The 25,096-nt window shown below is 42.7% G+C and overlaps 1 protein-coding gene and 1 long non-coding RNA gene across 2 annotated transcripts in view; one reads left to right on the plus strand and one right to left on the minus strand.

Annotated features, from left to right (window-relative positions):
- Nucleotides 1-133: 133 nt before the first annotated feature.
- Nucleotides 134-1,266, plus strand: LOC123035589. The gene is made up of 2 exons (XR_006416991.1): nucleotides 134-228; nucleotides 324-1,266. It is a non-coding gene; the product is annotated as an uncharacterized LOC123035589 (long non-coding RNA).
- A 6,925-nt stretch (nucleotides 1,267-8,191) lies between these two features.
- LOC123035647 (E3 ubiquitin-protein ligase TRIM47-like) overlaps nucleotides 8,192-25,096 on the minus strand; it is a 44,196-nt gene continuing 27,291 nt past the window's right edge. The window contains exons 8-12 of the mRNA XM_044454059.1: nucleotides 19,199-19,294; nucleotides 16,085-16,315; nucleotides 14,741-14,936; nucleotides 12,484-12,558; nucleotides 8,192-9,295 (exon numbers count right to left, since the gene is read on the minus strand). Of these exons, the coding sequence (XP_044309994.1) occupies nucleotides 8,670-9,295; nucleotides 12,484-12,558; nucleotides 14,741-14,936; nucleotides 16,085-16,315; nucleotides 19,199-19,294 (1,224 nt within the window). The 3' untranslated portion in view covers nucleotides 8,192-8,669. The remainder of the gene's footprint in view (nucleotides 9,296-12,483; nucleotides 12,559-14,740; nucleotides 14,937-16,084; nucleotides 16,316-19,198; nucleotides 19,295-25,096) is intronic.

A 25,096-nucleotide genomic window follows, 5' to 3' on the forward strand; every position in this document is an offset into this window, starting at 1 on the left:
CTGACGGGAAAGGTAGTTCGTTGTTGGAAAGCGAGGCGGCCATTTTTGACCTATCGCGTAGTAACTATTTCTCGTGATGCATCCTGGGAATTGTAAAGAGGGCTGGGGAGGGAGAGGTGAAAGTTATCTGGTAAAGAGATGTGTGAGTAGATTGACATATCGCTACGCGCAGGTTTGGGATCTGTTTATGTATTTCATTTTGGATTGTTTCACCATAAGGTTTTTAAGGTAAGGAGATGCAGAAGTGCTTTCGCATTGCCTTCTTCGGTGGAGGACTAACCAGAATTAGCTTGAGTGTAGCTGCCTCTTTCTTTCACTTTCAGCACCTACTGCCACTGAGGAGATACCCTTCCGAAGTGTCTGCCCCCATCACCATTAAGGATCCGTTCGCTTCTGCTGATGTGCCCCTTACTCCTGAAGAGGGCGGCTGCATTTTAGCCTGGTGTCCTAGCTTTGACCATTCCACCTTGGGTGACCCTGCTAGGAGACCAGCCTAGCCAGACATGCTGGCCTCCTGCATTCAGGATCCTCTATTTAGGATAGTTTATTTATTTCTCAGGCCCCCGTTTGGTTTGGGGTTCTCATGGGAACAATACTGTTCCTGCTGAAACCCCAAACCAAACGAAGGATGGGGAAATGGCTGTGCAACTTTGAGAAGAAGTGAGTTCCACCCATTAGCTCATTACCCCTCCTTTAGACCAGTAAAAACTATTCCCCAGAGGGGGTCTGTTAGGTTTAGAGGCTATGCACAACAATGGAGTTTGAATTTGTAATAGTAATATTTTAAGTTACTGGAGATGGGTGAGGGTTGTCCCACCTCTCATTTAAAAATCAAGATCAAATTGTTGCTGAAAAGCAGTCTCATGATTGCTGTTAAACATTTATAAAGCACCAAAATTGAGTAAGAGCTGGACGCTGATTAAAAGCAAACACAGACTCCCATCCCACAGGTTTTCAATCTAAAATGCATCACATGCATGTTGAAACAATCTGTGAAAGGTATGTATGGGCTAGTCTGCCTTCACACCTGGTGGCCACTACTCCCCCAGGAACTTAGTGCTCTTTGTGCACATGCTGTATGTATGGAGAAATCCTCCATGTGAGGGCAGATCCTGGCCAATCAGGTTCCCTTCTCTCATGGTGACACTCTATATGTATACCTCAGTATGTGCAGAACCCAGTCTTAGGTTCTTTGCATATGTATGTAAGGCTGACCACTGGGCACATTGGCAGTGAAGGCCAGCCTAGCGTGCAGAGCCCCACGGTCTTGTCCTTTCAAATGATTAACCTCACCTTCCTCAACCTGGTGCCCACCCAATATTTTGGACCACAGTGCCAACCCTCACTGGCCGTAGGCTATACTGTCTGGAGTTGATTAAAGTTGAAGTACAAACGTTTAGAGGGGCACAGGCTGGGTGTATTTAAATGGAAACAGATTAAATGGTTAATGATGCGAACCTTTCCTTATTGCTGCTCCAGCAGTCTCCAGTGGTTTATGCCAGAATATTGCTTATTTGTTTGGTTACAATACTTTTACCCTGCTCTTCAAGGGAAAAAAAACTCCTGGGCCAATTTACAAGGAATAATATGATTACTAAGATTGATGTTGTCATTCATTTGGTGAATGTTACATTATAGCATGGTTGGGCAATCTCTTTCTTCTAACAGCCCACATTCCAGTGGTAGGTGGGCTGAAGGCAAAGTGGGGGGATTAAAAAAAAATCTTAAAAATTCTTACTGCCTGTAAGTAAACTTTGGGAGAGGAATTTTGACCTTCTACAATGGAGGGGCATGGAGAAATATATAAAAGTCAAAGAAATACCAAGAGTCAGTGTTTCAGAGAAAGGGGTATGGCTGTCAGGGGAAATTAAAAGGGCCAGATTAGGACCCTGGGCTTGAGGCTTTCCGATTCCTGCAATATAGATTTCAGTATATTTTAAAATCAATGGAATAAGTAAATATAACTTAATTCAAGTCAGGGCAAAGTCAGGGCAAGGTTATTACTAAAACTGCATAATTTATCTGAAACTTCGTTATGACTATCTTTAGATATATATATTTATTTATTTAAAACATTTCTTTGCCGCCCCCATCGCAACAAAGCCTCGGGGTGGCTCACAACAAAAACAAAAACATACAAAATCACACAAAAATTATACACTAAAAATATTAAAACCCGGTGCATCTCGCCTTAATTTTTTTTTAAAATCCTACATAATAAATTAACACTTAAAATAAGTTTTAAATAAAAAGGTGTTAGCCTGGTGCCAAAAAACAAATAACAACGGCGCCAGTCGGACCTCTCTGGGGAGCGCATTCCATAGGTGGGGCGCCACCGCAGAGAAAGCCCTCCTCCGGGTACTCACCCTCCTAATATTCACAGAGGGTTCCCGGAGAAGGGCATCTGTTGCTGATCTCAAGGGGCGGAAGGGCATATATGGACGCAAGTGTTCCTTTAGATACCCAGGGCCCAAGCCATTGAGGGCTTTGTAGGTCATAACCAACACCTTGAATTGGGCCCGGACTTCAATGGGAAGCCAGTGGAGCTGACGGAGAACTGGGGTTATAGGAAAACAACGCCTAGTCCCCGTCAGCAGCCTGGCAGCTCTATTCTGCACCAATTGAAGTATCCAGACCATCTTCAAGGGTAGCCCCACGTAGAGTGCATTGCAGAAATCTAATCCTAATATATGCCTTGTACACTAGTGTAAAGCTGTGGTTTTAATTATTTTAATAATGGTGTTTTATTCCTTTATTGTTCACTGATTTGGAATCTTAGATGTGAAGTGGTATATAAATGATGTAAACATATAATAAAGCTCATTCATATACTAATTTCATCCACCTTTGCATTCTTATTTGTTAATATATTTGTTTCCTGATTTGTTTCTCTCTATATATAAAACATCAAATAATGTGAGCATCACTTATAAAAGTAAACTGCAGGTGTAGTGATGCTTTGGTTTTCAACTTTCACCAGCCCCAGCCAGAATGACTGTGGTTAGGAATGCTGGGACCTGTAGTCCAAAATACCTGAAGCATGCCAGATGGACTATATTACAGAGTAATTTGTCTTTTGGTTGTTTTCCCATATGGAACAGCTGCAATTCAGGCATTTAGCCTTTTTAAAAAGAAGAAAACTTGCACTTCTCTGGGTTTATGAGCTATTTTTACTACAATTCTAGTCTTTTGTGGTTTTGTGCCATTGCTTTTTATGAAGAAATTTCCTGGCTAGCTCAGTAGTGGAGAAAACACTCATTTTTCCAAGGCTTTCATCCAAGTTGAGATGCTGTGAGTGAAAACTACATGTTTATCTTCAAATGAATTCCCGCTAAGCAATTGTGGTTGTTTGCAAGCTTGTTATGGAGAAGACCAATGCTTTAACATCGTAAAAATCATATTATTTCTGTTTGTAAAGGGGAAGAAACCCCTAATTATAGGTTATTATGACAACAACAGTAGCAGCTTTGCAAACTGCCTTATTCCAGAATGGTTATGATACTGTATTTATACATGGTTTCATTAAGTACATGCTCTAAATTTGTAATGAAAGATTGAACCAACAAACCAGGAATCACTGAGAGAACAAAACAAACATATAACCTTAAACAAATAATTAGCACTGTTATCCCTCACCCTGGCCTAGTCACCTGGCTGTATCACAAGGAAAGGTGAGGCTGTAAGGCCCCTGCTACCTGGTTATGCCTGGTTCCCCCAATACCAACCATCCCAGGATGTAAGATCAGCTTTGCCTGTACTGACCCTCATGAGTGTGGTATGTGGGCCTTCTATAGGTAACAGGATGGGTTTGGTGGTGGTACACAGCATATTCTCTTTCGACAGAGGTTTGGCTGTTCCCCACCCAAGCTGCTATCATTTACGTATCCATTAAATACACTGCATACTTACTTCTGGAGATCTTTCACATATAGGCAAGTGCCCCCTTTTACTGGTATTTTTATTGTATTTTAGTATACCTTTGTGACTTTAGTCATTACATTTTGGTATATTGTGTTTTCTGCAGGTATTAGCCACACTAGGATCTTTGTGAGGGAGTGTGGAATATTTATATTTTTTTGCTATTTTTTAACTTGACTTTTAAAAACAAATTTACTTTCACTTGAGTGAAATGTTTTTACTGGAGAGTACTTTTAATGTCAAAAAGCAGCATATAAATACCACGAAATGAACAGGCTGCAAAGTATCTTTAGGATTTATACTTCAGGGAATCCACATAAGCCCATGCCAAATTACTAGGGAGGTCACTGGGGTCTATCATTACAGCTCACTATTTTATAGCTTGATCATAGACCTTGCTATACAAACAAACAAGTCTTTGCTATGCGACAACTGTTACATAATCGCAGCACTAGTTAAGTGATGTTGCGCTACTATTGCAATCTGGCAGCTCCGGTATCACAGGCAGGAAGCAAATCAAATAAACAGGTTTTGAAGGATTTTCATGCAGAAGAATGAGTGCTGTTCATTTCCATGTGCTATGAAGGGCAGAATATGGTGGATTAATGTGGATAATGGAAATTTTTCAGGTTTGAGTTGAACTTGTTATCAGTGGACAGTTTTAGCTCCAAGTGTTCCAATAATCATGAGTGTTTCCTCATGATACTTTGATATAAATGGGCGGAAATGCCTAGATCTTATCCAAGGAAAACATACATACGTGCCACAAAAAAATAGAGGACTTTAAAAAAATTGACACTGGTCTACAAACATTTGTTCAGTAAATGGTGTGGATAGCGCATGTGGTCGTGTTGTTGCTATCTTCAAGTTCCATAGTATATCGAAGGAAAGATGGTCAATTATTGTCTGCCTGTAGTAAACTAGTCTGGTAAACATTTTAGAAAGCAAATGCAAATTTATTCCTCGTTTACCAAAGTGAGACAAATTAAGGCCATGTTTCCATATTATTTAATGGAAATTACATTTCCCTTTATATCCCAAATATCTTTGTGAGGAGTTCCTTTTGGGTTTTGGTGGGGCACAAGGCAGAAAATTTATCACCATTTGAAAAATGAGACACAGCTTAGAAGTATCAATAGCACCATGTTACGAGTATGTAAACAAACAAACCTACTGTGTTTACCCTTTTGCTTATCAAGGAAAGAGAAAGCCAGGTTTGCTTCAGGGTGAACTTTTTGATTATTTTGATTATTATTCGATTCTTCCAGTTGATCCCTAAAGACTTACAGCGCTGAGAAATTACAGCACTAACATAGCATTCTGTAAGTAACTTCTACCAACTGCAATAGTGCAGGTATATGGCTGCAATGACAGGAACATTTATTAGAAAGTAAATCTCAATTACTCAAGTCAGACTAACATGTGATTAAACTTAGTATTTGGCTGAAAGCTGAACAGGCGAAGCCATAAATGTAACAATGCTGGACGAAGACTGGAGTCACTGTGCTGTAGTTATTTCCATCAGTGGAAACAGAAAAAGCTATGGTGATCTCACTGTCTTTTGGTGATAGACAAGAACTTAGTGAGCCCCAGACAGCAGAAACAAGTGAACTCATGTAATTAACCTCATGATTAATCCAATCATACCATTTGCACTCTGTATACAGTCCATAATAGAATTTATTTTGTACAAAAGAGCAAGCCTTGTGGGCTAGGCAATATATAGACTAATACTGGAGAAAACTCTTGCAGACATCTTTAATACTTGAGACTATGGATAATAAAGTACATCAGCATCGGAGTAATTCAGTTATCTTCACGGTATGCAGGAAACTACATCTTGAAACCTTAACTCTTTTTCCATACTAACCTAGATTTATTTTCTCTTCCATCATCATTAATTTATTTTAAAACCTATAATGATCTAGTAGTTCATAATATTCCACAGATGGAAGAAATCCAATGGGTCATCCGTTTCAACTTAACTACTGTCTCCCATTCTAAAACAGAGTAATTCAAATTAGTAGTTTAGATTTGGCTCCTTAATGTCCACAGAAGCATTTGCAATGTCTGAGCTATGAATCTTTTCTAAAAGCATCTAGAAGAGTCACTGAGATCTCAACTATCCCTATGCTCTCGGTAGGACTAGATGTTAAATGGAATATTGTTTGCTGCATCCTGTTAGTTTGGGGCAGGGCGGGGGGGGGGTAGAAACAACTGACCTAATATTTTGTTATTTATATTTATATCCTGCTGTTTTTCCTGCAAGGAATTCACAGTGGCTTATATAATCCTCCTCCTCTCAATTTTATCCTTACAACAACCCTATGAGGTAGCTTAAGCTGGGTGTCAGTGACTGGTCCAAAGTCACTCCGTGAGCTTCATGACTGAGTGAAGACCAGAATCTGGATCTCCTAATTCCCAGTCCAGCAATCTCACCACACTGGCAGTTACAGGAGAAAAGCTGCTCTAATATGTTAAGTACAGCAAAAGTCAGGCTTCCTCAAACTGCAACCTTCCAGCCACGTTGAAGTACAATTCACACCATCCGTAGACAATTGCAATGAAATGCTATCTGAAAATGATGTGAGTTATAACCCAACACATCAGGAGGGCACCAAACTGGGGAAAGGCTGGTCTGTGGTTACTTCAGGTCTTTGCCATGCCTAAAGGCTCAAACCTCAATTCTTTGCCTTAATTCAGTATATCTGACCCCATTTCTTGGTTCTAAACAAAATCTACCACCTCTAGGGCTTCCACCTACTGCATGAAAACAACACATGTTGCTTTAGCAAGTGGCTATACACCAACAAGAGAAAAGTTGATGGGAGGCATTTCTCTCCTTGTCTAATGATATTTCAAGTTGCAATCATCCCATGAAGCTTACTGGTGAGATCCAGGAGAGATAAAAGGAAGTACTTCTTTTCACAGTACATACAGCTATGGAATTTGCCACCACAAGATTTGCTGATGTCAACCAATCTGCATGGCTTTAAAAGGGGACTGGTCAAATTCATGAAGGACAGTACTATCAATAGCCACTAATCCTGAGGGCTATTTGCTCCCTCCGGGATCAGAACTTGGGCAGAGGAATCCGTTACATTCACGTCCTGCTGGTACTTTTCCATGGGCAGCTGGGTTAGCCACTGTGTGAACAAAATGCTGTACCAGGTGGGCCCTTAGTTTGATCCAGCAGGGTGGTTCTTATGTTCTTCAAAGATTATGGGAAAAGGGCAACTCGCCACCAGGTACAAAAACTCTCCTATTCGTTTGCCCCCATTCCCCATCTCTGTCCTGGAATATTGGAACATCCCCCAAGTTGGTGTCCTCCATCCTAACTGGGAGTTAAAGTCCAGCACATCTGGAAAGCACTACGTTGGGGAAGGCTATATTAGAATTCCAGCCCAGTCACTTTATCCTGTATCGCTTTTAACCATCAGGAAACCTGTTAATACAGCATTGCTGCAACTTCACACTGCCATCCTGGGGCAGTCAGTCTCACGAAATACTATATAGACTGACCTCTACCTTGTGGGATCACACCCAGGTCTTCCCTGAGGTAGTACATTCTTTGCTACTGCACACTAACTCAACAGGTACAGTGACTATTCACAACTGACACAACAGTTTCCTCCACTCGTATTTTCTGTGTATCTGAAATATTTTGGGGTGGTGGTAGTGAGGGAAGTGAACATTCTTGACAGAACAGTTCATGTATGGAAGTACTGATTTAGTGAGATTTCAAAGCAAGTGATGTTCTGTGGCACAGGTAAACTTTGATCAAAGGTGGTATCCTAACACCTTACTTTCTAGTATGTGTGGATGGCCTTTTGCACTATTGTGCCTGAAAGACTTTTTCCAACAGTATTTAGTAAAGGTTTAAAATGGTAATATTCAGCGACTGTATGGAAACCCCAGTGTTGGAGGCATGTAGTCTGTACATTTGATGGGATATCTGAATACCCACCACAGCCATGTGATGTTCATTACCAAAACATTGCGAGGACAATTTATCATTAGATCAGATCTCAGTGACAAAATGCCAGTTTCACAACAATGAATGGCCTGCTAGGACTGAATATGGAAAAACCCAAATATTTACTACCAATGAAAATTTTCTAGATTAGTCCATGGACATTACTGCCTAGTGCTCAGTCCAATCGGTTTTTAAATGATTAAACTGACAAGAATTCTCCTCCTCTTGTAGTTCTTCTGTGGAAAATAACTTTGATCCAAAATATTTTTTACAGTATGGAGTGAATTACTGCATGAATTAGTGCTATCTTTTTTATTGAATTTTACAGGAATTCAGTATCTGCACTCCAGTTTTGGATCACAGAGTAGAACTAGAAAGACTATTATTTTAGCCTGTATTTTCTTTAAAAGAGCAAATTGCTTCTAGTGGGCCTGTATAGAAGCTTGGAAAAGAACCTGCATTGTAGGGAACTTGTGATCCTCCAGATATTTTGGCCTACAGCTTCCATCTTCTTGCACATCTGGTGTTCTGAGTTAAGCTCAATGTAAATATGCTTAACATTGTATGTCCTTGACTAAAATCCAAGAAAGGAAAAGGCCATAATAAAGAACACTCATCATTTTTAAAGCTACCTGTCGTTATTTAAAGCTGGTGGTGACAGATATATAAGTGACAAGTCTCAAAACCCTAGATCATGGATGTGCCATACTGTTCCAAGAGAAGATTTCACTTAACCTTCTTTGCTGACTCCAGTATTTTCTTGCCATATATTGAGTTACCGACGCTTCAGCACTGAAACACAGTCTTTTTTTAAAGGCCCAAGCTGCATGTGAGCATCTACACTTTCAAGGAAAAAGGCTGGTTTGAGGTTGTGTATGAAGAGCGCTGGAAACTGGTGGTTGATCTTATTCTGGAAGGGATCAAAATGGCCCTTTTTGAAGCGAGCAACTTTGAACTGCTGCAGGCATGTCATCTTGGAATCCTTGACTCCGTAGAATGTCAGCACCTTCTCTGAATACTCCAAGTACACCCCAATGGTGTGGAAGAAAGGCTGCTGTATGACACAGTCAAAGCCCCCAAACCAGGCGACGTAGTTCTGCCCATTCCACTGCAGGCAGCAGGACTTGTCATTCCTCCCCAGGCGGCCCTTGTCGTATGACTCCTGTGGGTTGAAGTCTTCCGTGATGACCCCAATGCTCACCCAGCCATCAATGATCTCCACTTCCCAATAGTAGTTGCCACGGTTCATTATGTTCTCACCCAGCACCTGCTCACAGTTGATGAACCTGGTTGAACTCCCGGGATAGGCAATCGGATTCAGCACACGCTTGGCTCCCTTGGTTCCAAAGAGCTGGAGGAACTTGTCAGCAGTATCACTGTCCAAATCGATGATGAACGCAACTGTGCAGAAGGAGACACAAAAGGCAAAGGAAAGGATAAGGACACAAGGTCACGGATTATTTCACCTCCCTGCACAACAAAATCAAAACAGAAGCATTGAGGTGTATGGTTATCTAGGATGCTTTCTTGAAGCCTGTGTATTAACATTTCCTAAGAATAGTAGGATATTTTTCTATGCATAAAATTTATGAGTACATAGTATATATGTACTCACTGTAACAGAGTCACTCAAATGCCATGTAAGAAAATTATTTTATTTCTCTATTTTTCAATGTGGTTTTGTTTTGATTTTTGAAACTCGCATGAAAAATAATGTACCATCACTGGAACATTTCCACTTAGTAGTTACCCTTCTCCTGAGAGCTTTAGGATTTTAAGTTCATTTTCAGTTCTGTGACCAATGAATGCCAAACTAACCAAAACATATAGTGCAAAACCCTCGGAGGGGTGTTGTGTTCTTGCAGCTTTGTGGAGAGCTCTCAGGGGTGGCATCCCAGTCACACAATGGTTCAAAGGTGAAAATGGGGCTATGTAAAAGTGATATAAAGAGCCAGCCTTCCATGAAAGTGCTTCTCAGCTCATCAAGAAGTAATAAATCTTTTTTTGTCTGGTGGATTAGAATCCTGAGAATAAGTGCTCTAGGGAATTTGGAAGGTCTTGGCCATGAGCATCTTTGCAGCCCGTTTGCCATTAGAGGAGTTTAACAGAGCAGCAGGACAAAATGTGTGTTATGTCGCATGTGTGTGTTCACACTGGAGAGGGACGGCAGATGGCGGGGGGAGCTCTAGCTTTGTGTTTGCACTGATATGCACCAGGTCAGGAGGAGGGGGGACTGGGTGTATTTGGGGCAGCCTCAGGGAGCAGCAGCAAGACAGACTAGGCTCTTTGCAGATTTTGTGAGGCTTTGCAGTACTGGGTACTGCAATGGCAGTATCAGGAGACAGGGAAGTAGAGACAAGAGGGAGGGACACAAAGGCATGGAAGGCAGAGGGGTTATGCGCAGTTCTGGCAGGAATGAGAACCTGAAGAAGAAGAAAGCAGCGTAGATTGGTGGGGATGCAGGCAACCCAACAATGGAGAGCCAGTGTGGTGTGGGGCTTACAGTGTTGTACTAGGGAGATGAGTTCTAGTCTCCACTTGGCCGTGAAGCTCACTGGGCAATATTGAGGCAATCAATGAGTCTCCCAGGGTGGTTGTGAAGATAAAATAGGGAGGAGAATGGGTAACTTAAGTTTTTTGCAAAAGGAAAAAAGGCTGAATATAAAAATATGATAAACTATCCAGAGTAGAGCTTTGTATCCTCACCAGCAGGAGGGGACTTAAAGGGGACCTACAAATTACATTGTTTGAAGTATTCATGTGTGCTCACCTATCCCTTCACAAGCAGACCCCACTCCAAGACACTGTGTGCTGCCTGTGTTTTTGGCAGGCCGGCCGATTTTTAAAAAAATTGTTTTCCCTTTATTAGCATAGTTCCTGTGCACAGGATCCAATTGTTCTAGGAATTAGCTTATGGTTACCATAGTACTGCAGAGGGAATAGGCTCTTTCAATGGCTAGTAGAAAAGAAAAGCTGGCAGAATTTGTTAAGCCTTAGGCTGTTCAGTGGCAGAGAGCAGGAACTGTGATGGGGGAAGTGGAAGCCCAATGATTATCAAGGCCCCTTCTGTGTTCTGTGCAGTTTAGCTCAAGCTACCTTCATGCTTCCAGGTAACCCCTGCTACAAGCACAAGGGCTTGAGACACATGCATTATAAACTATGCAAGTCTCAGGAGGCTGCATTAGAGAATGTACTCCTGAGCCAGCAAAGTCAGCTGCTGATCTGCTTATCCCTAAGCAACTTGTATTTTGCTGGCTCCCAGGTGAACCTGGCTGTCCATTAAGATCTTATCCTGAAGCCTCATTTTGGGAGGGAATACAGGTGGCTACCGAAGAGGGGCAACAAGGTTGAATCCCAACTCCAGAGCACCCTCCCTAAGGAGAGCCACCTGAAGCCACCATAAGTATCTTTTCTATTTACCTATTTTTGCCATTTTGTGAGTTTTACCAATTGCCAATTTTAAGAAGTTAGAGGGATTTTAAAAATTAATGTGGTTATTCTTACTTTTAAAAGTCTTCAAAGTAAAAGTCTTTAAAAAGTAGGGAGACACAATACACACTCAATACATGAGCAAATAAATAGCACATCAAGAATTTCAGGCCATTAAAAATGGGCTTTATGATACTGCACTTTATAGTTAACATAATTCTTTAGCCACCACTTCTTTCAATGGAAGAGTGAACATGTGCTCTCCATTTCCTCTAATAGGTGACTCTCACAAGCAGAGTAAGGAGTATTGTTTGATGACAGGGCATATCCTGTGTCTCCCATCCTCATCCTTAAATCTCTACCTCATCAGCGGGAAGTAGCCAGCTTGGAAAAGACCCCTGCTGAGGCACTGAATATACGAGGATTCTTTAAAAAGTTGCCACACTTTTATAATTCTATTTATTGAGAATTTCAAAAGCAAATTACATCACTTTTCTACATAGTCACCTTCCTTTGTGATGCATTTTTCCCAGCGTCATACCAACTTTTTAATGCCATAAGCAAAACATGTATAAAATATACTTATAAAATATGTAAGTACGGAAATCTTTTGAAGACCCCTCGTATTTCAAGATCTTTTAAAATACTTTGAACAATGCACTACTCTGACTACTTAATTGAAAAGTAGTTTATATCTATATAGTATATATAATATTAAAGTAGTAGTATATATAGTATATATATGTTAAGTCTACTTTATATAGTATATATAATATTAAACTATAATACTATAATATTATCACAGTTGATAAGACTGGGCTATACAAACTACTGCCAGGTGTAGGTCATTTCCTTGTGTAACTTTCCTGTCAGGGTATGTAAAAGTCACTAAACATATATGGCTGAAATTAAACACTTTTCAGCACCATAGATTTTAGTGGGAAAAGAGTTGTCCATATGCATAACTTTCACATTCAGTCATGGAACTGAAAAGTATTTAATTTTGCCCAGGCTGTACCCAATTATTTTTATTCTTGATTAATTCTGATATACATTTCCAGTAGGATTACAGTTATATAATACACCATACACAAAGTATGCCATCGGCTAAAAGTTGCTCAGCAAAGAAAAAGGAATATATAACATAAAATGGTTTTTACATTTGAGAAAATAGTCTCGTGACTCCAAACAGGTAGGGCTGCTGCTTTTTTCGGAAATCTGGGGCCCAATGGTCACTGTGAAGAGAGAAATTCGTTACCATTTTTACACCAGCACTTCACACGGCAGAACTGAACAGGTTGCATTAAAAGGACTCTTTGCCATGAAACCACAAGAGGAAGGTGCACTATTCTATACAACCTTGGGGGCAATTATCCTTCTTTTACCCATATTTGACTAGTATCAACAGCAGTGCTGCTGTGCTTAGATTTTTAAACTGAGAAATTAAAAGAGGAAACCTTCACAGTATGTTATCCCAGGATCCAAGATTCAACCATATGGTGATGCTACTCATAACCAGCAAAGATGTCTATTCACAAGCTGCACTGTGGTCTGCTAGTCTAGGAGTGAGCTGAAAACCGATCTCCAGATGTTTTGACAGTAACTTCCAGCATTCCTGCCACTGACCATGCTGGCAGGGCCTTCAGGAAAGTGAAGTTCAACATAATCTCAGGACTATCACTATCTTCCCATCCCTGCTCTAGTAATTGAGCCACAATACAAAATTGTTGGATGAGCAACTTTTGCTCTGGATCTGGAGACCCCTAACTCCTGGCTGCCCCCTTTCCTCCTCCTACTGGCCCTTCATGGGCAGCAGTAACACAGATCTAGAGCAGAGCCACCTTCAAGATGCAGGCCCCAAGTAGACAGAAGCCAGAGCAAGGCTAGCATTCACACTACAACTGCTTATTTGGGTAGCTGCTGAAGGTCATATCTATAGAAAGACACACTCAGTTACAATGAACAGGCAAATGAAAAGTGGGTATGGGAAATGGATTGAGTACTGTTTTGTGCAGCTGTAGAGGGAAAATGCAAACTGGGAGTTTTAAATAGCACAACTAGAAGCTAGAAGAGTGCAAGCGAACTCCCTGTGTGTCTCAGCCAGCAACTTCTGCCCTAATCCTGGCAGGACAAGGAACCTGGAAACGAAAGGATGTCAATACATGAACGTTTCCCTGTGTTCTGAAAGACAAGGCCCTGTTTCAAGGACAGTCACTTTGGATGTGTTCCCCAAACCACTGTTGGCCACACCCAGCGATGTCTGTTTGTTGCCTTCAGATTTATTTGAGTCATTATGGAAACCTCATAAAACCTCCAGAGTATGGCAATGGGGTCCAGAAACCTGAGACCAAATTAGAGTCTTGTTATTATCCAATTTTAGAACAGCTGCACCCTTTTTGCAGTACTTTGAGTGTCTGTTGCTTGCAATGTATTTTGCCTTTGAAGATGCTGGCATTGTACACTAATCTACTGGTCACAAATGCCAACTTAAAAGTGCTTATGAGCTCCTTTACAGAACAGCAGAGGGAGCTGGAGATGTTAAAAAAAAAAAGACCACTGGTCACGTGACTAATATCCAGCAGATTCTAATGGCCTAAAATCTAAATCTGAAAATAAAAGCAGCAAAATTGTGCAAATAAAATGTATCATTGGACAAAGTGTATGCAAGTGTGCTGAATTAACAAAAGAGGCTGGCTACCACAATGGCATCAAGGGGGACAATTAATAATTTCTTTTAATTGGAGAGGGGAAAGTATGGAAACAGTGCTAGGGAGACAACCCTGAAAACCACTGGAAAGAAGAGTCCATGCGTGTTGTAGCCATGTCTTCCAGCCTATTCCTATTCACAGATGTTCACAGAGGTCCTTAAAACATTACAGTAATTTGTAGCAGACAGATCCAACTTTTGCAGGTCAGGCACTATTGGGACCCCTGCATCTGATATTTGATTGATACAAAACTACAGATACTTTCTAAAGTGGGGCCGGGGGAGAACCTCAGGCCTGTGGTCCTAAAGCAGCCCCCTGAGCACCCCGGGCTGGGCACTCCCTCTACCCTACCCTCACCCCTTTTCCTGATTGTTTGGAGACTGTCTAGATCGTGTGCCATATTTTTCCCCATCCTAAAAGGCTGAACTGCTTCTTCTAAGGCTTAGTTACTGGCAATAAGAGCATTAAACAAAAGGATGTGGCTAATTCTGGCCACGCCCCTTTTGCCTTTGGCCCTGGCCACCTGCAGAATGCAGCCCCAAAGGTTTCTCCAAAATAGAATTTGGCCTTTGGGTCGGAAGAGGTTCAACATCCCAGTTTTGCAGAAACTTGCATGGCAGCCATTAAAGCCAGCCAAGACTTTGGAAGTCCAAACACAGCACAGAATGCCTGTGTGGAACACAAGGAGAGCATTTACTCTACTACACACCTTCGGGCATCCCATACAGGATGGGTTCTTCTTCCCCCTTCCCTGAGAGCTGATCCCACTGGCTCTTGCAAATGTTCACTAGCAGCTCCTTCACAGCCGACACCGCCTGGCTGGATTTGATAAAGCTCAGCTCTTTGGGGAAGTTTGCACACGGGATGTTTTTCTCCTCTGACACTATTTTCAGTGCCTGGAACTCCTAAGTCAGAAAGAAAAAGAAAAACATAGACAGCAATTGATAGACTGTAGGACTGATTCTGCAGACCCACCTTTTCCCAGAAGACCAGCGTGAGTATGGCTGCAGCTCATGGTGTGGAAACTGACGTGCCAGAGGGGGGGCGAGCGAGTGAACAGCTACTGGCAAGAGCTGCCAGCACACTACATTCCTGGATCTACATTTGGAACAAAGCAGAGGCCAAGTAAACCTCCTCCCTATAAGGTCGCTTTACCCAGCCTTGACAAACATAGCGGATGAGGACGTATTTCCCAGTAGAAATCCTGATAGGTTTAAGCACTGTAACATTAATGAGCACTCTGCAAAATCTGGGTCCCAGTTCAAGAAAGAAAAGCCTGTTAAATCCCTTTTCCAACAATGCAAGGGTACACCCATTGTACTTGATTTTATTTCTTCTAAATGATTTTCAGTACGCCTTTAAGGGTAAAGTTATCTACTCACGGTCACACCTTAAGTGTAAAGCACAAATGTTTGCACAATTTTTCTAATGCAGTATGGCTTAACCCCACAGAGTTTCTTTGCTAAATCATTATATTAAAGAGCAGTTCACACCACCATTGCTGCTTATGGCTAGCCATCGTCTTTCCTCCCTGGACTGCATTATGCCCATCTGAAGGGTATTTCACACACTGGCTATGTTTTAGATGCACACCCAAAATGCTTTAAGCGCATACCTAAAAATGGAATGTGTGAAAACAACAGATCTCTGTTTACGAGTACCTACTTCAGAGGCTCCTGTTGAGCACACACCTGGTAGGATCAGAAAGTGTCAAGTGGCCCTCAGGTATTCACCAGAAGCACAAGCTGCAAATCTGAATGTGGTTTGAGATGTCCTGACTCACACATAAGCAAAGCTGCATCAGGCCAGAAAAAGAAGAACCTGCCCATGAGTGAGACTAACCCAAGTGAAATGGTCCTCTGCTTGCAGTTCTCTAATTGCCACTGCACTTCTTCAAGGAAAGAAGGGGCAGCAGGGATGCTGCTGTTTTTCTACTCTTTACCAGAAGGGGAAGGGTAGGAAGAGGCAAAGAGTGCAACCATTCATTGGCTGCCCTTATATTTGGTTCTCTGCTGGCAGCTAGCCATCCAGAGAAGTAACATGCAGAACACACCTGCAGGAAAGAGATGGTATCCGTGCTGGGGACCTTCTCCAGGTTCTGCCTGCATTCATTCAGCAGGGCATGCCTCTCTTCCTTGTTCCGCAGCTCGTCTTCCGCCCCACTCAGCATGGCTCTTTCCCCATCCTCAATGAAGCCAAGGACTTTCTTCTGAAAAGCTGCAAGGCTGCTGGTTGTTTCAGCAAAGAGTTTGGTGACCTTCTCTTTCTCCTTCTGGGCAGTGCCCTAAACACACAGAGCAGGGCACCTATTATATTGTGGTTCCCAAAAACATGAGCAACCCAAGATCCCCAATTTAAAGGCATGGAAGAAAAGTTCAGTTCAAAGTTATGCAAGAAATGTATTTAAGTAGCCACCATTCTAGGTCAAACTAGATGGTACCCATGATGATGAACACACCTGTAGGAAACAGTGTGTTCCTTTTCTCTCCCTCCCCCAGTTGCTTCTTGCACTTAGATTTGCAGCTTCTTTCCTTTGGCAGCTCTAACCATGGGTAGTGTTGTGGCTGTAAAAACCTGAATGCCAGCATGTTATCTTTAAACTGGAGTTTGAAATCAGTTAAGGGAGGAGAAAGGAGTGTTCTTGTAGCTGCAAAAAGGGCAGATGTTATTTTAGGTTACATTAATAGAAGTACCAATTCTAAATCCCATGAAGTACTAGTTCCCCTTAACTCAGCATTGGTTAGGCCTTGTCTGGAGTACAGTGTCTAGTTCTGGGCATCACAGTTTAAGAAAGATGGATACAATCTGGAAAGGGTTCAGAGGAGGGCAACGAGGGTGATCCAGAGACTGGAAGCAAAGCCCTCTGAGGAGAGATTGTGAGAGCTAGGCATGTTTAGTGTTAGGGGAGATATGACAGCACTCCACAAGTATTTGAAAGGCTGTCACAAAGAGGAAGGCCAGGATCTCTTCTCAATCATCCCAGTATGCAGGACATGGATTAACAGGCTCAAGTTACTGGAAGCCAGATTCCAGCTAGGTAACAGGAAAAAGTTTCTGACTGTTAGAGCAGCTTGACAATGGAACCAATTACTTAGCAAGGTTGTGGGCTCTTCCACGCTGGAGGCATTCACAATGGAGCTGGATAGCCATCTGAGAGGGAAGGTTTAACTCAGGGCCCTGCACTGAGCAGGAGACTGGACCCGATTGCCTTCTCACCCCTCCAACTCTACTTTTCTATAGTTCTAGGACAGTGGTGGCGAACCTATGACACGCGTGCCACAGCGGGCACGCAAAGCCCTCAAAGTCGGCACGCAAGCCAAGTCGCCCCAGCATCGCCCCAGGAGCCAAGCATCACATAATAGTGTACACAGGGGCCATGTGCATGCTCAGAAAGGAGCAGTGGTGCCAGGCAATGCTGTCAAAAGCCGCAACTCGTCTGAGCTTTCACATGGCTAGTCAGTGCACTGCCAAGGATATATATAATAGAACTTTCGCTCTCTTTCCAATGGAACTTTAGCCCTAAGTTAGGGTTAGGGGTGTGCACCAGGGCAGGGTTACGGTTCGAAAAAGGAGGTGTCCTGGTAAGATTTTGATGGTTGGAGTGTGTTTAGAAAGGGCAGAAATAGAGCTGTACAGAAAAAGCTACTGAAGGAAGGCTGTTTCAAAATCGTCCTATTTTCAGTGAAACTTTAGCTTTATATTAGGGTCAGAGGGAGTGCACCAGGGTAGGGTTAGGCCAGTGGTGGCGAACCTATGGCACACATGCCACAGCGGGCATGCAGAGCCCTCTCTGTTAGCATGCAGCATCGCCCCAGCAGCCCAGCATTGGATAACAGCGCACATATGAGCCATGCACATGCTTGAAAGGAGTCGCGGCACCAGGCGATGAAGACATGAGCTGCGACTCATTAGCTGCGACTCGTCTGAGCTTTCTCATGGCTGGTCAGTGTGCTGCCAAGGATAGATAGATAGATAGATAGATAGATAGATAGATAGATAGATAGATATATTTGCTTGGACTGCCTGTGAGTTGTTTTTTCTAAACTAAAACCTCAGTGTTCAGGTTTTATTGTAGTGTTGGCACTTGGCGATATATAAGTGGGGTTTGGGTTGCAGTTTGGGCACTTGGTCTCTAAAAGGTTTGCCATCACTGTTATAGGATGTCTTAACTATAGGTCAAAGACTGGGGAATGAACCAAACCAAAATGGTTATTTAAATAATATTTTTCTGTCCTTACTGGATTTCCAAAAGTGAGGCATCTCTGTGCAAAAGAAAAAAATAGCATATCATGCAGAAAGTTACCCTTTAAAATCTCTTTTTCTAGAGGCATCGGATCATACACACAGACAAAACTTTCAACGATGAAACATTTAAAGGTGTGATTCTCCAGCTACATGTAGTCTGAAGTGGTAGAGTCAGGGGAAAACGCTAGGCAATTCTCTTGCCTGTGTGGGCTAGGTTCATGTGAAAATTGTATGTAGGTGTATTCTGGGCTTTCTTTGTCATAGAACACACCGGAACAGCATTCTGGCACCCCTTTTTGATGGGTGTAGCAGGTTCATTAACATAGTGCCTGCGGGCTGGGCTGCTTGTGTGTCGGCGCTGCTTGGAATGCGGCTCAGCTTGGGATCAGTCGTGTGGTCGCACGCTGAGTGCTTACTGCCAGCAGTGACCATTATGTTTGTGTGTGTGTAGAGTGACTGACCCCAAAAGGTGAGTTCCGGCACCTTTTTTTTTTTTTTTAACAAAAAAAGCACTGGGTGTATTTGTTTAGCAGACAGTTCATACAAGGATTCTTTTGTTTGCTTATATGCCCTTTTCAATGCAACACTTCAGTAGAATAAGGTCAGAATAGCGAATGAGCCATCTCTTAGTAGCAAGTCTACAGACAGCCTCCACCTCTTTTTGTCAGCCTAATGCCTTCCAGATGTTTCGCACTACAACTCCCAGTATTCTTGGTCACTGGCCCATGCTGTCTGGCACTAATGCAAGTTGAGCTCCAAAATATCTGGAAGAGACCAGGTTAGAGAAGGCCTACACCCTTAATCCCCTCAGCAACCAGATATACAGAGGGATTCCTGTGGAAATGACAGGACAAGATATGAAGGAATGGTTTGACATTCAGTTTCTCACTCTTTGAATTAAATAAAGATAATGTCATCTTACTTTGATAAGGTCCACCGTCCTCCTCGTCTGTGCAATAGTGACTCCAAGTTCATCCAACTGGTTCGCAACAGTGTTCAGGATTTTGGGTCTTTGGGCCTACCAGTTAAAAAAGGGAGAGGGGAAGAATCAGATTATTCACTTGACTTGCGTTTACAGAAATTTATATTCTACTTTTAATGGCTGGATCAGGCCTAGTGGGAACTGTACACCTTGCCTGTGTCTAAAGATGCAGAGTGTGCCTTTAATCGTTTTTTCCTGAAGAGGCAAATCTCAGGGGACAATTGAATACAGATCAAATGTAGGCCCTTCCTTGATCCCCCAACACCCATATGCAATGTCCACTTATGCTACCTCATTGCCCTTACCACTCATTTTGTCCCCAACAAATTCCAAAAAACTAGAACAAACCCTTCCTCTGATGGTCTACCCTAAACACATGGGAGTTTGTTTGCATTTGGAATCATCATTGTCCTATATTGTGCGTGTCTGTTTTTGCAAAAGCAACGGCCTTCTGTCTAAAGGACCTGTAAGGGAAATCAGTACTTCCTACTTCCCAATTGTTCAACATCTGAATTTTGACTGGAAAAATTCTAAAAGAAGTGAAGTGCTACTGTAATGTGGCACCAAGCTGCATGTGCTGGAGAGAGATAAAGACCAGACTGAGAGGGCTACACTGAAAGGAACAATCATTTTATTATCAGAGAAAGGAACAGCCCAAATCGTATCAACACCGTCAGTTGGACCAGAAAGCAAGGAAATTAGGAGTGCTGTGCACTGAGCTTATCTGGGAAAGTCATGGAAACCCACTGATCTCTTAAAAACAGACCCAGGAAGGAAAGAAAGTAAACTGTAAAGTGTGCCAGATTCTGGTAACAGAGCCGTTCTTTTGCCCTTGAGTGGGGAATAGCTGATCCTCAGCTGATTTAATCAACTCAGTTGATCTGGCCAGGGCGACTTCTTTTATATTTTATATTGTTAATTTTAATTTTATATTGTTATTTTTGTATTTTATTGTATTTTATTGTGTTGTAAGCCGCCCCGAGGCTTCGGCAAGGGGCGGCATAGAAATGCTCTAATAAATAAATAAATAAATAAAATTTAAAAGCTAATTTATATAAAAAGGTACTAACAACATAAAATTGTTTTGTACTAGCATTGCATGGAACTAAAACAAAACAGGTATATGTTAACAAAGAAAACAGTGGTAATGATTGTTTGATATAGAACAACAATCCTGTATCTTTAGAGCAACTCTGGGGCTCTCCAGATGTATCAAACTTCAACTCCCATCAATTTGGTAAATGCTCAGATCTGATGGGCACTATAATCCAGAACATTAGATTTCCTATTCTTAAGGAGCGAGCAGAAGCCAGATGGGTCTCGTGGATAGATTGGCAAGGGCTTCTGCCTCTCAATTCTCTAATAATAGCAGATAAAAAGAAAAAAATTCATTTGCATGAAGACTTGTAAGCTTGGTTCTGAGTATAAATTCCCAGAGTGCACATGCAGTCACAGACACCATGTTCTTCCATTCTTAGCATAGATCCATCTGACTGAGCCACCATTTTGCACCTGGCTCCAGTGGGTGGATCTCCAGTTTTTATTGGACTTGTTCTCAGCCAGCCTGCCCCACCTGGAGCCCTTCAGCTGTGTTGCACTACAATTCTCATCATCCCTAGCCAGCACACCCAATGCCCCTGTTAGCTGGGGAAGACAGAACTGTGGTCAGGAGGGTACCAAGTCTGGAAAGGCAGTTCTGAATCTTCCCAAGTACAGCGATCTCTGATCCAGAGCCAAGAGCAATCTATTTTTGCCACACAGGAAGGCATCATCTCTTCCCTTCCACCAGGAGTGATAACATTTTATTCCTGGGGGAAATTAATTAATAGATGTGTTCCCTTCCATGAATCAGCTACAGGTTGCTCTGGCTCCATAAATGAACTGGGGATGATTTATGGCTGCTTGGCAAGAAGGCAGGACCAAAGTGTAGGACACAAAGGGTTGCTTTCTATCCACACAATGGGCCCATCTGGCCCTGAAGTGTCTGCCCTGGTTGGCAGTGGCCTTCCAGAGTCCCACGCCAAGGTCCTGCTACCCACTTTTCTACAACTGGAGGCATTAAGGTGCTCACTAGATGCCACAGATGTGCATCAGCAAATGCAGCAGAGGTGGGGTGTGATCACTGGCAGTTTGCAAGTGGGCAGTGGAGCCCTGATCCCCTGGGAGCCCCCCTCTTCTGCTCTACATGCTATTTTAGGGGAACCTGTTCTCACCATGAAAGACAGACTAGATTTCATCCCTGCACAGAGCTTATGTATCATGCCAGACAGCACCAGATCATCCCCACTGCAGTTCTAATAAGCACAATGCTCTTCGAGGGGCTTTTTTGGGTTTAACTCTGATACAAAAGGAAAGGCACTTTCAAACATTGTTTTACATTGTGTTAGCACCAGCTGGTGCATTCTTTCACCTCTGAATGCATTCCACTTCCCAAATATCACCTGACTCAGTAGAAAGCTGCTGTCTATGTTCCCTTTTCACCTAGCCATTACAGGAATGCAGGAACAGTATGCCCACACTCCACTGGAGCCCTCCAGCTGCATTGAACTACAATCCCCATCATCCCTAGCCAGATGGGTTAATCCGGTTGATCTCCAGGTCAAGTTGGGAAAGTCTGCTGCCCCAAAGCCTGAAGAGCCACTGCCTGCCAGCATCTTCAATACCGAGCTCGACGGACCAGCGTTCTGATGCAACATGAGGCAGTTTCCTGTGTTCCTGTGGAGTTTCCCAACTCCCCCTGAACTCCAGGATGAGCTAAACTGAAACTGACATCTCTATTAAAAAGGAGTGGGTGAAAATGTGGGAGGTGAGTCAGCGCCATCTGGGAAGGGGAGTGATGGAAACAGCCCCATCGTCAATGGAACACAAAAGGCAAACAGGGCAAGGAACGGAACCTGGGAAAGAAGCCAAATGAAATAAAGGAGCCAGTTTGAGCCACTGTGGGAAAGAGCTACAAGGGGAAGAAATGAGCCCCTGGTGCAATTACACTGAAGGCAAAGCTGTTGGAACAGGAACTGGCTGGGCCCAGTTAACACCAGACGGTATTAATCACACTCCTCCTCCCCAGCCACCCCCCCCGACTTTTGTTTCTGCCTTCTTCCCAAATCCAAATACAACAGATTGTTTACATGTGTGTAATTTTGCAGCCCAGACAGATTATCCACCAAAGTAAAGTTCAGCTAAATGTTTGCCTTTACATTAGAAACATATTTTGGGTGGGTCTGGAATACAGTTGCATCCATCCACGCACCCACCCCTTTTGCTGGATAGCATGCTAGGGGTTGGTTAAACACGGGACAGCAACAGAAACTTGTGCAGACACCTTCTTTCAGATCTTTGTATAGTTCTCATTCAGTCAAATCTCAGTTCCCAACACTTCAGAAATTATAGAAGGCAGCAATGTCCACAGGAATTGTTCTTCACCAAGCAATTCTCCACACTCCATCACCTGTCTTCCAGCCATTTCTGGGTCTCTGGAGTGTGGATTTTGACCCCAAATGAGGTAGTACCTCAGACCCATTCCAAATATCCTCCTCTCAGATCCATGCCTCACACTTGTTTCTCCTGCTGTCTCTATGCGAAACCCACCTGTCCATCCCCACAAGCCAAAAATGACTAGTTGAAGAGCTGGCCTTTGTACAGTGGTACCTTGGCTCACAAACTTAATCCATTCCAGGACTCTGGTCGTGACCCAAATTGGTCATGAGCCAAGTTAAATTTCCCCATAAGGTTCAATGTAAATAAAGTTAATCCATTCTGTAACCATTTTTTAAATCAGAAAAATGTGAAGCAAAGTGACAGAACAACAAAGATCACAGCCACCCCCCTCCGAGCAGGAGCGCGGCCATCTCCCCACCCCCCACAGCATGACTACGATTGTGCCCGTCATCCCGGCACACTGCGGGGGGGGGGGGGAAGATGGGCGTGAAAGCAGGTGCGCTGGGGGGCAAAGAGAAGGGCGGGAACATAGGCACGCTGGGTGGGGGGAGAGACAGGCGCGAATGGGGGCGCACTGGGGGGTGAAGAGAAGGGCGGGAATGCGGGCATGCTGGGTGTGGGGAGAGACAGGTGGGAACACGGGCGCGCTAGGGGTGTTGGCCGAGATTGCAGTTGTGCTCATGCAGGAAAGCTCGGTGCAATCATGGGCATGATCTCGGCCATCTCCCCACTCGGGGGGGGGGGGCGCGGGAGATGGCTGCGATCGCCACCCAATGCGGAGTTTGCGACCTGAGTCAAAATGTTTATGAAATTTTTGTTTGCGACCCAATTTGGTTGTGAACTGAGGCGTTCGTGAGCCAAGGTACCACTGTATATATTCCCAGAATATAGTCTCAGAGAAACAGGTATCCTATATACATTTCCAGAGCTACTCTCAAGGCTGATATAATGTATGTGCACAGCATGCATCACTTGATAGTGCAATATTCAGTGACTTGTAGCTAAACATGAAAACTGTCTCGACTGAAAGTTATATTCTCTGAGAAGATATCAAGAGACAAGTACAGCTCCAATTCTAGTGCTACCCTTACTAGGGGGCTTAGCTGCACCACGGCTTTTGAGGTGCGCTAGACTTCCCATTCTGTCCCTTAAGTCTGGTTAGCAAGCACTTAGCATCTGTAAGCACACTCAAAAATGTTGTTTATACTTGCTGATTCTTATTTTTTATCCCTCTTTTTTGACAGAAAAAAACCCATAAATACAATTACAATTATAATAATATAACACAACAAGAACACAATAATTAAAAAAGAATAAAAAGAATAAAAAAGAATAAATGAAGGAGTGCACCCACCACCCCAGAGACCAATACTACCATCATACACATGTAATATATAATATTCTTCAATTATACCCATATCCCCTCCAGAAATTCATATAATCTTTATTGGGTTTACAGCCTCTGCCTTCTATTAGTACTGCTTTTACAAAATCTTCCCAAATTTCATTATATTCATTTGCTTTCATTAACCCTTTTTAAATTGTTATTTCTGTCATCAGTTTATCATTAATTATATTCCATATTCTTGCTGACCCTTATCTTAAGGAGTAACCCTTGTGATAGATACAAAACATGGGAAATGTGGAACTTGCAAGTTTCCCTGATTATTGAGATACTATTAAATTTAGCTGCCCAATATTCTGAATTGGCCAATCAGAATCCTGATGGGATATTAGCAGTCATTAACAACCATTAAGGATTGGGATCTCACAATGTAGAATCTTCTACATCATTGTGAAAATGGAATGCCATATGCACCTGTGAAAAAGGCCCAGCTCAGCTTAGTTACCTATTCAAGTCAATCTTGCTCCTCACACCAAAAATCACAGCCACCTGGGAACCCCAAGTTCATCTCAAGTTCAGTCCAAGAGGGAACAAGAAGACCCATCACTTGACTTTTTCTAAGCAAGGCAAGTCAAAGATGAGTCTTAATATGAGAGGATCAAACAACAACACCTCTATGTTTAGCTCCATTAGGAAGGCTCACTTTTTGACTTGCTTTACTGCTCCATCCTGCTTCAATAGAAACAATCTGCAGCTGTTTTGTTCCCAAGAGAATGATGGCTGTGATGCAGGCAGACATGACTAATTATCACTTATGAGTATATCTGTATCAGTCATGATGGATCTATATTGCCTCCATTATCAAAGTACTTTATTACAGATTTTGCAATAAAGCATACATTAATTTGTTCAGACCTTGTCTGTGTTCAGTAGCTAATATTCCCCTAGTTTAAATATGGATTGCTATTTACATGTGGTGGATCTACACTTGCATCTTGGGTGTAACAAAGGACATGTGGCAACAGGTACACAAATTCATCCACTTTTCCTCCCAA

This window comes from Varanus komodoensis, unplaced genomic scaffold, assembly GCF_004798865.1.
Source record: "Varanus komodoensis strain SLA01 unplaced genomic scaffold, ASM479886v1 scaffold7_1, whole genome shotgun sequence".
NCBI classification, from domain to species: Eukaryota; Metazoa; Chordata; class Lepidosauria; order Squamata; family Varanidae; genus Varanus; species Varanus komodoensis.